Source organism: Prosopis cineraria, unplaced genomic scaffold (assembly GCF_029017545.1).
Source record: "Prosopis cineraria cultivar Desert tree isolate PC_DT_omini unplaced genomic scaffold, ASM2901754v1 PC14, whole genome shotgun sequence".
Taxonomy (NCBI): Eukaryota; Viridiplantae; Streptophyta; class Magnoliopsida; order Fabales; family Fabaceae; genus Prosopis; species Prosopis cineraria.
Window position 1 is genome coordinate 23,517,006 of NW_026555345.1, and position 17,736 is coordinate 23,534,741.

Below are 17,736 nucleotides of genomic sequence, written 5' to 3' on the forward strand. Positions count from 1 at the left end.
AAATGCATGAATCCCGCATCTAATTCAAAGTATATATATGATGACATGTCAAGGAAGTTGGTAACTTAAAGTTTGTCAACTGCATTATCATAATTTCATTTGAAACTGCATGAAGGGTTTATGTCAAAATTAGGTATATTAATTTATTCAAAAGTTTATTTCAAACATGTTATTTAATTTCTCAAAAGTTAATCATGCATCTCAAGTTGTTTTTTTATCATTATTTTTTATTTATAGATTTTCAAGACAGTCAATCGGCAGCGATACTAAAACCATACAGCTATAAATAAATTTTGCATTATAAGAAGCCATGATTAGAAGTGATATACAAGATAAAAATTCACTGTCACTTAAGATATTAGTTGTAATATCAAATTACATGATTTTTTATAGACAATATATATGAAAAACAAAATAAGCGACTTGTAAAGTAACACGAATATGATCTCTGTGATTTTCTTATATTTTACATTGATCGATGATAAGACAGCACATGAAACCAATTATGGAACTTAACTTTGGAATGGAATCTATAATCTACATCTGACAATTGTACATACAAATATGATGGAAATAAATAAGGTTTGGCCGAGTATTTGATATAACTATCATCCTTTTTTTGTTGTTTGCTAGAAATATAAATATCATTTTTTACATTTCTAGTTCATCTAAACAACAAATCCAATAAAAATCAAGCTAGGAAAGAAAACCAGAGAGAACTATATATATATATAGAGAGAGAGAGAGAGAGAGAGAGAGACACTTTATGGGTTGATATATAGAGCATACACATAAAGAAGAATTTGGAAGTTTTGAGTTAAAATCATGTGAATGTGATTTAGTTTAAGCATTGATGGAAGTCATGGTATGTATGGCCAAACAAATAAAGCCATGTTATGAATCTAGCCTCATCCATGCTGGTCACATATATTTAGAGCGTGTCATTCATAAATGATCTAACATTTATGTTGAAGTGTCAAATCATAGCATGGAAGAAGCCTCCACTTGTTCTTGTTAATTTGATATTTGTTTTTTCCATATGTCCTAGTCATCCTTCTTTGATCTTTTCCTTCACTAACATCTGCATCATATATATGTAACTTTTTTTTGTAGAGATTGTTTTTTAGATTATAATGTATAAGACAATAGCAAGAAGAGAAGATAAATCAACTGATGTTGGACTCACCCTTGGTATTTCATTATTTGATAAGAATGTGGCATCGTTCTTAGCATTGAAGCTTCTTTAGAAGTCATGCTAAGCACTTCTATTTTGTTTGTATAAATAATTTTGCTCATATCTGCTTTGAAATGTTGTTTATTTTGGGATAAAAAGATCAATTAAATAAAATGAAAATAGCTTACAAAGCATGAGTATGAGGGACCATAAAATGAAAAGGAAAGATTTGCAAGCAACAAACTGACGGCGGTCATCAAAGGTTGGACAGGACGATGTTTCTGCAAGAGGCAATTGTAAAGCTTTTTTTTTTTTTTTATAATTGATCATAGAAAAACCACAATAATTAGTGAATGTTTGATCTATCTGACTCTTAATCCATACAAGTAAGGCTATAAGGCAGAGCACAATAAAAGAATTGGGCTCAATGGATGAAGAGCATTTATAGACAAAGCTCGTAATGGGTTCAAAGTTGATGTATAAGATAGTAGTACAGCAAACATTACAACCTCTTTTAAATTTAATCATCTTAATATTCCAATTCCAAATAAGAAGTATAGTCAAATAACAGTTCCAAGTACAACCAAGTGGATTGAAACCACATGAAGAATTATTTGTCACTAGTATCATACCACTAACGTACATCAAAAAATAATGGCATTGATTGTGGAATTTCAGTAAAACTTGACTAGGGTGATGGATAAGCTCATTATGAAAAGCAAGGTTCCTCTTTTGCCAAATCAGATTGAAGAGTATAATAATACCTCTCAATTGAAGATAAAGCCTTAAAATGTTGTTGAATTCTTGTATGTATAATTGAAGATACAAAAGAGGAGAAACACATGAGGCACAATTTTCAATAAGGAGATGGTGGTTTCCAAATATAGGTAAATGTAGGTAAAAAATTTTCAATTATACGTGTGCTGTGCTGCAAAGTTTATGAAATACTCCCTCTGTTTTCAAATATAGGATAAAATAATTAACTCACATATTTTAAGAAAGTTAGTTAGTATAATATTTATATATAAAATTAAAAAAATTGGATTAAATTATCCTTATAATTCATTAAACAAATTTGTCTAGAGAAAATATATATTGACTTTATGAGGAACAATTTAAAAAAAAATATAATAAATCCTTATTGAAATTTTTGGTTGTGCTTACAAATAAAAATAAGGAAACACATTATAATTTCTTTTATATTTGAAAATAGATGGAGTATGTGGGTAAAATTTTGCCAATTACTGCTGAGTTTATAAAATCTATGGGCAACGTTTTATCAATTTCACGTGCTATTGAATTATGGCATTAAAAAAAACCACTTTTTCCCCCTCTTTATTACCGCTTTGCATTACTTCTCTATATCCTCTCACAAATAACATTTTAAAAAATTATAAAAATAGGAATTAAAAGAAAAAGCTTTGATGTTGATGTTGATTGTGAGAGGATGTAGGAGAGTTAGTTTGAACTCAAAGTAGTAATAAAGAAGAAAACGGCTTACATGAAAATTGAGGGATGAATGAGAGAGTATATTTTAGAGGAGTGAGAAAAGGGTGTGCAGTCTATAATAAACTAATAATCATGGTTTTCATTTTCTCAAAAAATGGGAGATTTAATTTTTCTTTTTAGTGTCACATAATAAAATTTCTAATGGTTGTTCGATTAAACCGACAACTATTATTGTATCACATGGAGCACTCGTTGAATGATTGAATTTGTGCCACTCATTCAATTTAAGTTTGTAATTTCATGATTTAAAATGCTTCAAAGAACTAATGTAATAAAAAACTGGACCTTGCGAAGGCAAGAAGTGGAGAATGAATATGGGCCTTCTTTGTTCGAAGAGCCCAGAACTAACCCATCCTAGCTTATGCAAGCTAAGAAATCACAAGCTTGGTTTGTCAAATAAATTAAAAAGACAAAGATCTAGTTGTTTTAATTTAACTAAAAAAATATGGGTAAGACTTAATTATTTAGAATTATATATTTAATATATTTTTATTTAATTAAATTAAAAAATAAAATTTAATGTATTAATAATATTAATAATAATAATTTGTTATAGAATAAATAATTTATAAAAAATTTACATGATTTAATTAGAAACAAGCATTTTAAATATTTTTTAAAATATTTTAATATTATTTTCAATTCAAACACCACTAATTTGCAAGTAAATCTTTGAGATTTATTGTTCAAACTTCTTACATTTACAAGTCAACTTTTTACATTATTAATAGGTTAATATTTACAAGTTAATTTCACAAATTTACAAGTTAAATTGTGTAGATTTACAAATTAATACAAATATTTTACAAGTCTAACTTGTAAATTTGCAAATTTTAACTTGCAAATATTAAAGTGTTAATATTGCAAGAGGTTAGCTGGTGAATACAATAAATTTTACTTAAAAATATTAAATTTTTGCTTGTTAATACATGATATTTGACTTGTAAACATTAATGTATTAATATTTTAATAAAATTATTTTTGACTCATCAGCACTCACTAACCCATCAACAACCGTCGGTGTTTGGTCAATGCTAGTCAAAGGAGTAAGAATTTAATAGTATTTGTATCATTTTACGCGGTAAATTAATTACAATCAAATCCCATAAGACTTGAGTCTATTTTTTACAAATTGGTGACATTTATTCATAAATAAGTTTCTTATATGGAATATATTTGTAATTTACCCAAAATTTTTTCCAAAAAATTACCCTTAAGTATGATTTAAGAACCTGAATTTTGCCCAAAAATCATATTCATGAATAGTTCCGATACATATAACAAACAATACACAAAAATGAATTTTTCCATAAAAAATTATTGCTTTTATCCAATAATAAAAATTATAAAAATATAGGGTTAAAGTGTAGCACTAAATACTTTGTATTGATAAGTACTGACTCCATTCAAAAATATAAGATATTTTTTAAGAAGATATATTTAAAAAATATAAGACATTTTTAATTTTTAAGTGTAATTATTGCCTTTTTTAAAAAGTGTCTCTATTGATAATAACTTTATATTTATTATAGAATATTTAATAATAATAAATATAAAAAATAATATTAGCTTGAAAATAGATAACTACTTTATTATGGATGTAATTTGGTTAAAAACGCCTTACTTTTTAATAGAGGGAGCAAGGCATTTTTTTTTACTCAACTATTTTTTAGATGAGCAAAAATCCTCCCTAGTTAGTGATCTATTAAAGAGGAATTTTTTTGCTTGTCTGAACAATGGTTTAGAGGAAAAAAGCCCCACTTATTAATATAAAATGCTTAGTGCTTCTCGAAGGAAAATATAAGAAAAAAAATACACTTTAACCCTAATAATAATGATGATAATATTTTTAAATAAATTATAAAAAAATGAATTTATAAAAAAATTAATAATAATTAATTATTTTAAATATTTTAGGTCAGCTAACAATTTTCTTCCAAAACATTGCACCACCCAAATTTAGTGTTTTAATCTTTTATAGTTTTGTATTAAAAATGAGGAAATGAACCTCCAAATAAATAAATAAATTTAATATTGTGTTGTTGAATTTAAAATTTATTTTTTAAATTTTAAAATTAAAAATAAATTGTATTATATAAAAATATCAATCAAGAATAAGTGACATTTCAATTCTAAATATTCATTGATTTGATTGCTATTTGACAAAAAAAAATTACAGATGATGACTTAAAAAATTAAAAGACTTAATCAATATTAATTTTTTAAAAGATAATTTTCTTTATAAATAATAAATATTTTAAGAATATTTATTAAATTTTATTTTAACAAAATTTTATAATACTTAATGCTTTAAAAAATAATTTAAAAATAAATTAATATCAACAAACATGACACATCAACAAAAAATAATAGAGTTAATAAATTATTAATGGAAGCGACTTTTGCTCTTTTTAAAAATAATTTAAAAAAAATTCTCTATTTAGGTACCACAAAAAAAAAAGAGAAAGAAAATTTCACTTTAAGGTAAAAATATAATTTAAACCGGATGTCATATCACCATATCCCCATCAATAGAAGAGAATCCCGGAGCTTCTGAAAATGGATAGTCTAGGGGCAATAATTGCTTTCCTCTCTTCATCAGATTGAATAGAGACAATGTACAAACACCAAATATTCCCTCCTTTAAAAAAAAAAAAAAACACACAACACAAATATTCCAAGTTACAATCTTTCATGATACACTTCAAAATATTGTCATCGATTTTTGTTTAGGGAATATCATTAGATTGGGTTGGATTTTCGGATAGTTTTTGGTTTCCATCACTTCAACAATAACTTTATTTATTAAGAAACTAATAATAAATCATTGTACTTTTAATTGTGTTTTGTTTTTATTCATTATAGTTCTATTTTATTATTTTCAGTCTTTTAGTTTGATTAATCTACAATATTTATTTCTATAATTTTAAAAATTTACATAAAAACCATGAACTGACATTAAAGAAAGTAATTTCGTTGTAACTTTTCTAATTTCTTTATTGAAATGATAAAAATATCTTGATATGAAAATAAATTGGCTAGATATGATTAAAAATAAAAGATAAATAGAAAAAAAATATTTTTTTTTACATTTGGCTTAACTAGAATGTGGGAGACGAGGGCAAGATTAAGTACACAATAATAAAAAGGTCGATATATAAAGTTAAATACATGAAAATTAACTCTGTCAATATCAACTCATGATTCTTATGTACATTTTTAAAACTATAAGAACTAATATCATGATTCTTATGTACATTTTTAAAATTATAAGAATTAATATTATATATAGATCAAACTAAAGGGATTGTAAACAATAAGGAAATAAAATTATAGGAAATAAGGATTAAAAACAAAACATAACCAAATATGTTTACATATTATTGCATTTTCTCTTGTTTATTTATGTATTTATTTAAAAAAAACTAGATATTTTTTTACTGCATGTTACTCGAAATTTAGGTCAGAATCGCATTGTTGCTTATTTTATAAAATAATGACTTATTACCAGTTAGCATTGAATATTGATTGATATTTATACATCAAATCTTAAAAATGAAAAAAATCTTTTATAAAGCCCAGAAAAATAAGGTCCAGAACTTTTCCCCAACCCGACAGGATGCTCGAATTTTAAGCCCTTTTTAGGCATAGGCGCATTCAACTCCCACAATTATTCACTGCAGAAGATAATTATGGGGAAAATACTAAGGGATTCCCTAGAAATATTAATTACAATGACAAAATTTAAATTATTAAAATTTTAATAATAAATTATAGTCTTTATTTATAAATAAAAAATGTGAATAGTTGGTTGAAAAATTAACAAAATATATTTAAAATTATTTATAATGTTAATTGAGAATTTACGAGAATCAATTATAAATCTTAATTTTTTTGTTAATATACAAATAAACCATTTAAAAATTAATAAAATACATTTAAAATTATTTATAATATTAGATGAAAATTTATGAAAGTCAATTGTAAATTACAAGTCAATTACTTATAATCTTTTGCTTTTAATATATAATAAACTATTTGAAAAATCTCCAAAATACACTTTACATTAGTTGGGAATTTATGAGTATCAATTGTGAATAGCAAGTTAATCACTTATAATTTTTTTTAATATAAATATATAAATAAATTGCTTGAGAAATTAACAAAAAATATTTGAAAATATTTGTAACATAAATTGAGAATTTGCAAAAGTCATGAACTGTAAATCTCAAACTAGCCAACAAAAGATATTTTATTATAAGTAATGATTATGGTATGTTTAGGGTCTATAATTGTAAGTAATGTGTTTATGGGGTCCTATCTGTTATTCTCCCATAATTATCTTTTATTATATCTTGTCAAATATTGGTGAATTTACGTTAAATTAAGTATAAGTAAGTTTAAAAGTATCTATAATTATACTTATAGTTGACAATATCTTTGCAGAAAGCTGGTCTCATGTATTGTACACAAGTGAAGAGTTCATGAATAAAATTTAACTTTTAGTAAGGTCCTTGAAACAACAGCACTGGTTGGCGTGCAAAGATGTAAAACACTACGGAGAAAAGGTCCCACGAGCAAGACAGAAAGCTGCTGCTTTGATGCCATTGTTACCACTTACTTGCTAATGCTTTAATTGTGTGCCGTGCATGCAAGAAGCAATTCCTTTATGGGCTTACTTGGATCATTTATGTGATCACATATAATCATATTTAACACTCAGCCAAGGATAGGCCATCTGGGATCTGTTAAATTCCTCTCTCGTAAAAGTTGACGATGAGATTAGAATGCAAAATATCCATTAATATTATATATGTATTATCCATACTCTCTTTATTTAAAAATATAAAATATTTTTAATCGAATCTCACATAGTTACCTATTTTAAAACTAACTCTATCTTTTTATATTTATCTCTATTAAACATTCTATAATAGATGTAGTCAAGCTTCACAAGTTGCTCATTTAACACTTTTCTTTTAGGGCTTGGGCTGGAAAAATTGAGATATTGTAGTGCAACCAGTCTTCTAAGTAGGTTCGAGCTTGTATTTAGTTTTATCTTCAAAAATGATACATTCAAATTTTAGAATATGTATTTATATTTTAAATTAAAATTTATATTACTTATTTTTAATATTTTTAACATTATAATATGTATTTTAGAAAATAAAAATGTAATATTATAATGTAAAAATATAAAAATTAATTTCAAAAAATAAAACTAAATAAAAAAGGCTTATGGACTCAATGCCCAGCCTAAATAATAAGGGTTGGGTTTGAAAAAATTGTTGATTTTAAAGCTTGAACCTATATAGATTAGGCTGGCTCATTTACTAGCTTAGTTACAAGCTCATTTTCGTCTTTGCTTCATCATAATGCATTCAATGGTGGAGCACATATACAGATATCATAGGCATAAAATTAAGGAAAAATTACATATAGGTCCAATAGAGCTTACTTATTTACAAATAAGTCTCATAAAATTTAGAAACTATAATTAGGTTTCTTGGAACCCAAGTATAATTTGAAATTTAAATTAAAAAATAATAATGTACATACTAAACATATATAAATTACATTAATTAAATAATTTATAACTACTTCATAAATAATTTACAACTATAATTTTAATTTTTTTATAATTATAACTTTCTATATCTAATAGTTAAACTGATTAGTTTAACAATCGAATATATAAAGTTACAATTGTAATAAATTAAAGTGATAGTTGTAAATTACTGATGAAATGGTTGTAAACAATTAATATTAAACTTTGTCAGTAACGTATAATTATTTAACTAGTGAATATGTGAAATTATAGTTATAAAAAAATTAAAATTATAATTATATATTGCTGATGAAGTAGTTATAAATTAATTGTTTGATTGATGTAATGTATGTTTCATAAGGGTATTATTGCCTTTACAGGCTAATTTCAAATTGCATTCAGGCTGATTGTGGTGTTTGAATTTCGTAGAACTTATTTATGAATAAATTTGCTGTACAAGATTTATATATAATTTTTTTTTAAAATTAAAGCGCCAACCCCAAAGAGCAAAACAAAAGCTGTGTTATGTCATGTTCATCTTTTTTTTTTTTTTATGTTGGAAAAAATAACTTTTGTAAGTTTTCACTCAATAGTGCCTCCCCTAGAATTGAGTTCTTTCTATTTATAAGATGAGTTTTGCCAATGCCTTTGTGGTTTAGTGGCATAAAAGCTTTCTCCTTAATTAGGTCGTGGTTCGATTTTGCTTATAACAACAACATATTAATATTTGTCCATCTAAATAAATAAATAAATAAATAAAAAGATTGAATTCTCAACTTTAGTGTAAGAGATGTTAACTACTAAGTTCATTTCATTTGATTTTGACACTACATTGTTGGTGAGTTTTATTAAATTCTATATCTCCCTTCATCTTGTTCCCATCTTTATATAGATTGTGTTTAATAAGAGAAAGGATTTGTGTGGATGATTTAATGGATGTCAATCTAACAAAAAAATTTATATTTTTATGTGTGTTCGTTGACTTCGTTCACTAAAGATTTAATAAGTTATAAAAGAAAATTCAAAGCCTTGAAAAACGGCACAGCGCTAGATATTTGGGCGGCAAAGAAATCAAAACATTTTTTTAATGGTTAAATGAATAAATTTTTTTTTAAATTTTAGATCTAATATAGCATTACAATCTAACTTTTATTATTAATAAAAATTAACTTAAAAACAATATTAGAAATTATAAAAAATAACAAAAAAATTCAGAAAAGGAGCAAAAAATTACAAATAAAGATATAAAAAATTATAGAAAAAGATAAATTATCAACATACTTTTTTAATTGCTCACAGCTTTTCCCTATTAAAGACGATTATATTTGAAATATTTCTCTCAATAAAAATTTAAATATTAATTTATTATGTTATAAAATGTTAATTCCTTTTATTATTCCTACTCTAATCGATGAAGATATCAAAGCAGAATACAGAATGGTCCCATGAACAATCCATATTCCATAGGCCGTAGCTGCGGCTATCCCCCACAACCACTCATAAAATGCTTTTTCCGTACCTTGCGCGAGACAATTATACCTTCCGAAATGAAGCACTCACAATTCCAAACAAAACAAAAAAGACAAAAAACAAAACAAAACAAAAAACAAAAAACCAAAAACAAAAACAAAAACAAAAGTGTGTGCTGTAGATTTACGCTAGATGAGTGGCTTAGATCTTCTCTCTCAATAAGTGTGCTAATTATTTTTTTATTGGATTTCATCACACATGAAAAAACAACACTCTCACAATCAGAACTAAAGCCAGCAATGATAACCCAGCCTAATAGACTAACATGAACTTAAAAGATTTTAAAATTAGGTTTAGAAGCTTAAAAAAATTTTTTTCTTTAAATTTGTTTGAGCAGTTTGAATATGCTCAAAGAAATTTAAATTAAACAAAAAATTTAGCCTAAATACTAGTGTTCTTTTTTATTAATAAAATAAAATTAATCTTCACCTCAACTTTCATTTAGCACTCAAAAACCTTTTTTTAAATTCAACTTTTATTGATTGGAGGAGAAGAACATGAAAGAAATCCCTTCCAATCCTCCCAATTTGGAGGGGAGCAGAGAAAGAGAGAGGAATCCCTCCAAATTCTTTCAATTTAAATGAAGTTTTATTGTTCTAATAACTATTTTAAATATTTTTTGAAAACATTAAGAAAAGATAAATATAAGATGTTACTTTACATGATTTCATTTTTACTTTTTCAATATTCAGTCTCGCTTTAATAAAAATAGAAAAAAAATTATTATAATATTATGTTACTTGAAAAATCTTAACTTTCTAGAATTAAAATCAAAATTGGCTAGAGAAAGACAAATAGAGATGTGCACAAGTTCCATGGGGCACTAACATTCACTATTTTTCTTTATCTGCTTCTTTTTTTGTTTCTCTCTTTTTGATTTTGTTTTCTTTAGTGATTTGCTTAGTGATGCAATGCATTCAACCATGGACCATAATGAGAGATACCAGAAAAACAAAAAGACCACTTAAGAGCACAGCATCAGAATCAAACAAAAACAGATTTTGAGTTTCTGCTACTTCACTTGATTAATTACCTCTGCACTAAAGTTTACTCCATTTGTTTCTATTTATAAAAAAAACTATTACTTTTTACTTATTTTTTTATATAAGCAAAATCACATATTTCAATAGACATTTATTACGCATTTCCTAAATTACCCTTTATAATTTATATTAATAAAAAATAATCAATGTATGCTTATGTTGATTAATATAGGACATTTTGATCTAATTTTTCATTTTCAGACATAATTATTATAGTTAATCAACTTTCATAAACTGTGTGATATAATTTTTTTTATATATAGAAACAAAGGGAGTATATCCTTTACACCCTCATGGTAAAAAAAAAAAAATCTTTCTACACTAAAAAAAACAAGAAGAAGAAAGAAAAAAATAATTGAAAGCAAAAAATTTGGAAATGGCTGCTCTCTATTAAGTGGAGAGACCACTACAATTATGATCTATTATACTCCATCCCTTTCAAATTATCAAAAAATTTTAAAAAAAATTGATGTCTCAAAATATGATATACTTTAGCAAAAATAATGTTTAATTAATGATAATTTTTTAAATATTATCCTTCCCATTATACTCTCTCTCTTTTTAATATTTTTTTAAATGAAATATTAAATGAAAGTAATTTTAAGAAGTTTATTTTTTTAAAAAAATAAAATTATAAGGTATATTTAATAAAATTTATTGATATATATAATTTTATTCAAAAATATTTTATAATTTGAGATAGAGGAAGTTTTAGTTTTGATAGCTTTTAAAAATAAAAATTTATCTATATTATTAAAAGTTGATATAAGCGATTTAGAACCACAGTGGTAGCGTAGAGAAAACTAAAAAGAATATTGAAAAGAAAAGGTAAAAAATTTATAAGTCTACAATCCGCCCTTAATTAAATACTTCATTATTAAATTCTTTGCAAGCCTTTGTTATTAAGTAAATTAGAGTGTCCAAAATTTATTTTCAAATGATTTTCTACAAGACTTCCATTTTTAATAACTAAAAGATGTACATTTTCCAATTAATCTTTTATTTTTTAAAAAATCACTATCTTTTTCACCAAATTGTGCCATTTTGTTCCATAATACTTTAATGAAAAAATTTAAAGGATCTTAGTCCTTAATTGATATTTTCAAAAGATTCCAAAATGTTTTTTTCCCCTAGTCCTAACCTTAGAAAGAAAAGGTAAAAAAATTATGTGTGATCACAATTCACTGCCTCGAGCTCTATGTATGAATCCAAAGTACTTACTGGCCCAAAAAACAATCCAAAGTACTTTAGGGTCCCCGTGAACCATCTCATTTTTATTTCTAGAAAAGTGATATATAATTGCATTGAACTAGGGAGAACGATGTTAAAGGACTGAAAAATTGAATTAAACTTAAATAAGAATAAAAAAATTTAAAAATCTAAAATAAAGACCAAAGATCTTACATAAATCTAAAAAGCTTGTCACTCTCATTCCATGATTTGCAATCCTCAAAATGAAAATTTGCAAGTTAAGTTCGCTAATTCATAATAGAAAACTTGTCAAATGCAAGTATAACATTACTTGAAAATCATTTTTCTTAACAAATTAATAAATCTTATTTACAAATTCGTGTTGTGAGAGTTAGAGATAAATGAACGTGAGTAACAAATAATTGAAAATAATGATTTGTTTAATAAGTTTTTTCTTTACAAATTAGTGATTTTTTCTAGCAAGTTCTTGTCTACATGGTTGCAAATCATGGAATGATTAGTAAATTTTTAGGCCAATTAACTAAAAGATATTTGGTCCGAATTTTGGATTTCCAAATCTCTTGGTCCTTATTCAAGTTTCATTTAATATTTTGGCCCTTTAATATCATTTCTCCTTGAGCAAAACACAATTTTTAGTGAAATCTGAAAAGGAATCACAATGTTCACAATTTGTAAGCTTTGCCTCTAGCTATAATTTTATATTGATTAAAGTAGATTTTTGATCCTTTAATTTTATATAAAATTTTAATTTGATCCTTTAATTTTATAAAGTATCTTTTTAATTATTTAACCCTAATACCAATAATTTTAAATGATTATTTTTTTGTCAGTCATTGTTATTTTAAAACATTAAACTTAATATATCAACATTTAATAATATTTTGTTAATATTTAAAAATTTAATGCAAAAACCAAGGAAGATTGAATCTAGCAGAAGTAGAATTCTCTCATAACTTGATGAACTAAAATTCAAATCCTCATTGAGGTGACTATATTTAATATCTCCAATAAAAGAATACCTATAAGTACTAAAAAAATAATATAAGAGTTTTTTTATTGATAAAACTAAGCAGTGTTAGGTTAAATGATTAAAAAAAATACTCCATCCAATCTTTATTATAAAATATTTTTAACTGTTTCATGCATCTTAAGAAAAATTAATTTTTTTTCTTGATGTCCTAAAAAAGTAAGATACACTTTTATTTTTATCCTTGATTTTAAATAATAATATAATTAAATTAAATACCTTCACGCTAATCAAGAAGGGGTAAAATTGAAAAAAATGATTTGATTATTATAAGGTATCCTATATTTTGATCAAAAATTACTTTTAAAAAGTATATTATAAATAGGATTAGAGGAAGTACTCTATAAAACTAATAAATCTAAATAAAACCTTCTGTAAAGTTAAAAGTTTAAATATGTACTTTATTTTTTTTATATTTCATATGTAATTGATTGATCAAGCATTCATTGAGTCAGTTGATTAATAAAGTTATCATAGGCAAACAAAAACTTCATAGAAACTGTTAGTGGAGTCACTCATAAGTTTCTTATAGACAAACAAAATCTACATAGAACCAATTCAAATATTAAAAAACCAGAGCCTAATGGGGCTCAATACCACAATTATGTGAAAATAGCATATTTCAAGCTTTAATTAAAGTAACTTTAACGTCATAAAGATGGCCTCATTTCCACTATAAATACCGGCTGGGTAAGAGAGTGGAGAGATCATAAAGAGCAAGCTTATCAATCAGTTCATATATTTTAAAATTCTCTGAAGCTTCAGATATTCTCTCTGATGGCTCCAGTGCTCATTTCTCCTCTAAACGTTGGACACATTGATGATGTCCAAGAACTCACAAAGACTAAGCCAAGAAGCATTCCTGAAAGATTTGTGAGAGATGTCACTGAAAGACCACAACTTTTTTCTGGAACTACATCACCTTCACATAGTGACATGCCCGTCATTGATTTCTCCAAGTTCCTCAGAGGAAACACAGAGGAATTCCAAGTTGAAATTCTGAAGCTTGCTTCTGCTTGTGAAGAATGGGGATTCTTTCAGGTACACAACAAAAAGTTGCTTTCTTTTATGACCCCACTTTCTCTTTTCTTCTTTTGGACCTGAAAGATTGAAACTTTGACGGTATTGTTAGGTAAAGAATCATGGGATTGATCAGAAACTACTAGAGAGTATAGAAGAGATAAGCAAGGAATTTTTCATGCTGCCTTTGGAAGAGAAGCAGAAATACCCAATGATTCCAGGGACAGTACAAGGATATGGACAAGCTTTCGTTTTCTCAGAGGATCAGAAGCTAGATTGGTGCAACATGTTTGCTCTTGCAATTGAACCTCACTGTATGAGGAATCCAAATCTATGGCCAAACAAGCCAGAAAGGTTCAGGTATATACACTCACTTGCTAAGTTCAACTACAGTTTGATAAAATTGAAAAACCTGGTTTGGTTAATTAATATGATTATTTGCAGTGAAACTTTGGAAGAGTACTCAAGAGAAGTGAGGAAGCTATGTCAGAACCTTCTAGAATTCATAGCTTTAGGGCTTGGATTGATGGAAGATGCTTTTAGTGAGATGTTTGGTATGGCAGTTCAAGCTGTGAGGATGAACTACTATCCACCATGTTCAAGACCTGACCTTGTGATGGGTCTGAGTCCTCATTCTGATGGAAGTGCCATCACTGTTCTGCAGCAAGCAACAGGAAGCCCTGTGGGACTTCAGATTTTCAGAGACAAAACATGGATTCCTGTTCAGCCAATTCCAAATGCTTTTGTCATCAACATAGGAGATACGATTGAAGTAAGAACACTATACTTCCCTTCTTTTATTCCTGACCACACAGGTTTCTTTATTTTTGTTATTATTATTATTTTCAACAGGTCTTCCTGCCAACTTGCTTGCATCTCAACTGATCAACCTTTCTAATTTAGTCGAAAACAAGTTATTTCCAATTGAAGTAGGATTCGATTCACACACAAAAAAGGACTATTTAGTAGTCGTTAGTTTGATTTATTAAGGTTCAAGTATTGTTGGGTCCCAAATGAGAGATAACTCTTCCTACATGATATTTTCAGACAAATAAATCTGTTCCATTTGTCCAAACCACCATTATTCACATGGAAAGCTTTTCTAAGTAGACGGTGCTTACATGAGCAAACAAATGAGTGTGTATCATGATGATGATGGGGTCTTCATAACATTCAAGTTGTATATTCTTTTGACCCTTTTTTCTCAGTGTGGTTTATGGATGCTAAGGTAAGCAATGGATACCTAAGCAAAACAGCAGCTTTAAATATATATATATATATATATATATTTATAGACATTTGTATTTCTCTTAATCAACATGAGTTTGAGGCCACATAACAATTTCCCCTTACTGTTCATAGCACCAGATTCTCCTGCAAGACATTGTTCTGATCTGAAATTATATGTGAAGGTGCTTACAAATGGAAAATACAAGAGCGTGGAACATAGAGCTGTGGCTAATGAAGAGAAAGATAGACTGACCATAGTGACATTTTATGCCCCAGGCTATGAAGTAGAGCTTGGTCCAATGCCAGAATTTGTAGATGAGAACAAGCCCAGCAAATACAGAAGATACAATCATGGAGAGTACAGTAAGCACTACACAACAAACAAGTTGCAAGGCAAAAGGACCTTGGATTTTGCCAAAATTCATCAAAGTGAAAACTCAAACTAACTAGGAAGGCCCACTTAAGTTCTCAGTTAGGAGTATCAATGTGAATTGAAGCCTCATGATTCTGCAGATTGACGATTATAAGAAAAATGAATCATGTGAGAGAGTGTGGTTGTGGGGTCACATACTCAAATATGGACTCACTGTTAGCGTTTCAATTATATACATGTTGCCTTGTAATGGAAACTTGTGGGGACTTTTGTGTCAAGTTGTGTGCTGGTTTCTACTTTCTGTGGGTTTCAAAACAAGCAATGATGAAGCAGAATTAGGTGTCAATTCCAGTTTACTTTATATACTCTTAGCAAAACTAATCAACATTAATTTCAACCAACAAGGCGTGCCTAGGTTATCCTGGGTCTCTTAAGCATGTGGCCATGATTCAATTCCTAAACCTTGCGTATGGAAAAGCATTTGTTGGAAGTGATTATCCCCTTAAATGGAACTGTAGTCCTTGGAGGGATTAATTTCTAGCACTCACGTTGGGAATGTCACGGAAAAATCCAAAAAGAAAAAGGAGTCAATGTTAATTTCAGTCTACGATTAAGTGAATTTTCTGTGGGTAATATCTGGCAATGTATAATTGATGTGAAAGAATCTAACAGTAACTGGACAAAATGATTGGCAGCAACCAAAGAGCTTTATTTTCTGAGATATATATATATATATATATCGATAGAGAGAGAGAGAGAGAGAGAGAGGAGGCCCACAGGTCATTCTTGCATGTTAGAGTTGATGAAACGTGCACGTGTAACAGGGAGTGAAAGAAGCACTAGGCGAAGCATGCTGTTATTTTTTTTATAGTGCTTCTGAGCAGAATTGACAATTGACGGAGCAATGTTTTTTTTTTTTTTTTAACACAGCAAAGCTTATTGCTTCCAGACCAAGCCTTTAATTTTGCTTTACTTGGAGATCAATCACTTTGGGGAAAAAATCTAGCAAATTCAGCAGTGGGCAAGCTTGGAAATCCAAGCTCTATACCGGTGATATGTACCTATCATCCGTAGGATAAACGCATATCGATTATATCAGATCTTGATTCAAAATTTTAAAATTTAAGTTTGTAATCCCTTCTATTTTATTATAGACTTCCTCTAATTACAATATAAGATATTAATAATTATTTTACAGTTCTAAAAAAAATAGATAAAATTTTAATCTATTAAAACTTGTACATCTTTTTAATTATATTATTATTAAATAAAATATATAAGTGTCTTAATAATAATGATTGAAATTTAATATATTATTTTTTTAAAAATAAATAAATAAATTAAGAGTATAATTAAAAAATAACTATCTAACATCCTATATTTTAAATTAAACAGAATTTCTTAAATGTGGTTTCAGTATTTCTTATTAACCAATTTATTTGAGGTGTGATTTTTTACATCAATTTAAGTTCACTTCCACTTAAACATTTTATAATATATATTGTTGAACACATAATACTCTGAGTTAACACTTTTCCTTTCGTCCTGTATGTATATGGTTTATATATATATATATATATATATCATATGGCCTTAATTTTTTGAATTAAAAGAAAATATTGGACAGCCATTAAGAAAGATGCGTGTTGATTGTGTGTGACTTATTAATTTAATTTATATATATATATATAAAGTGGGGTTGGGATTTTGGAGAAAGTGGGGTGAAATAGGAGGCAACCGATGCTGGAGGCATGATATCAATGAAAAAAAAACACGCACGCACGCACGCACGCACGCACGCGCACACTCCCACGCACACGCACACGCACACGCACACAGTCAACTTAAAAAAGAAAAGATATATTACAACTGCTTTTTTTTTTTTTGAACAAAGATATATCACAACTGTTTGAAAATGACCATTCATACACCGTTCTTTTCTTTTCTTGCAATTCATCTCTCGTCTTTTTCATCAATTAATTTTTTTTTGGGGCCTGATTTTCATTCACTCAGTACTTGAAACCAAACACAACAAGGTTGACCTAATATTTAGTGAGAATATAATATAAT

General features: G+C 27.2%; 1 protein-coding gene across 1 annotated transcript; it reads left to right on the forward strand.

Annotated features, from left to right (window-relative positions):
- Window positions 1–13,745: 13,745 nt before the first annotated feature.
- On the forward strand, window positions 13,746–16,012 carry LOC129293268 (protein SRG1). The gene is made up of 4 exons (XM_054931136.1): window positions 13,746–14,084; window positions 14,176–14,423; window positions 14,508–14,835; window positions 15,476–16,012. The coding sequence occupies exons 1-4, from the start codon at window positions 13,821–13,823 to the stop codon at window positions 15,737–15,739; spliced, it is 1,104 nt and encodes a 367-aa protein (XP_054787111.1). The 5' UTR covers window positions 13,746–13,820; the 3' UTR covers window positions 15,740–16,012.
- Window positions 16,013–17,736: the final 1,724 nt, after the last annotated feature.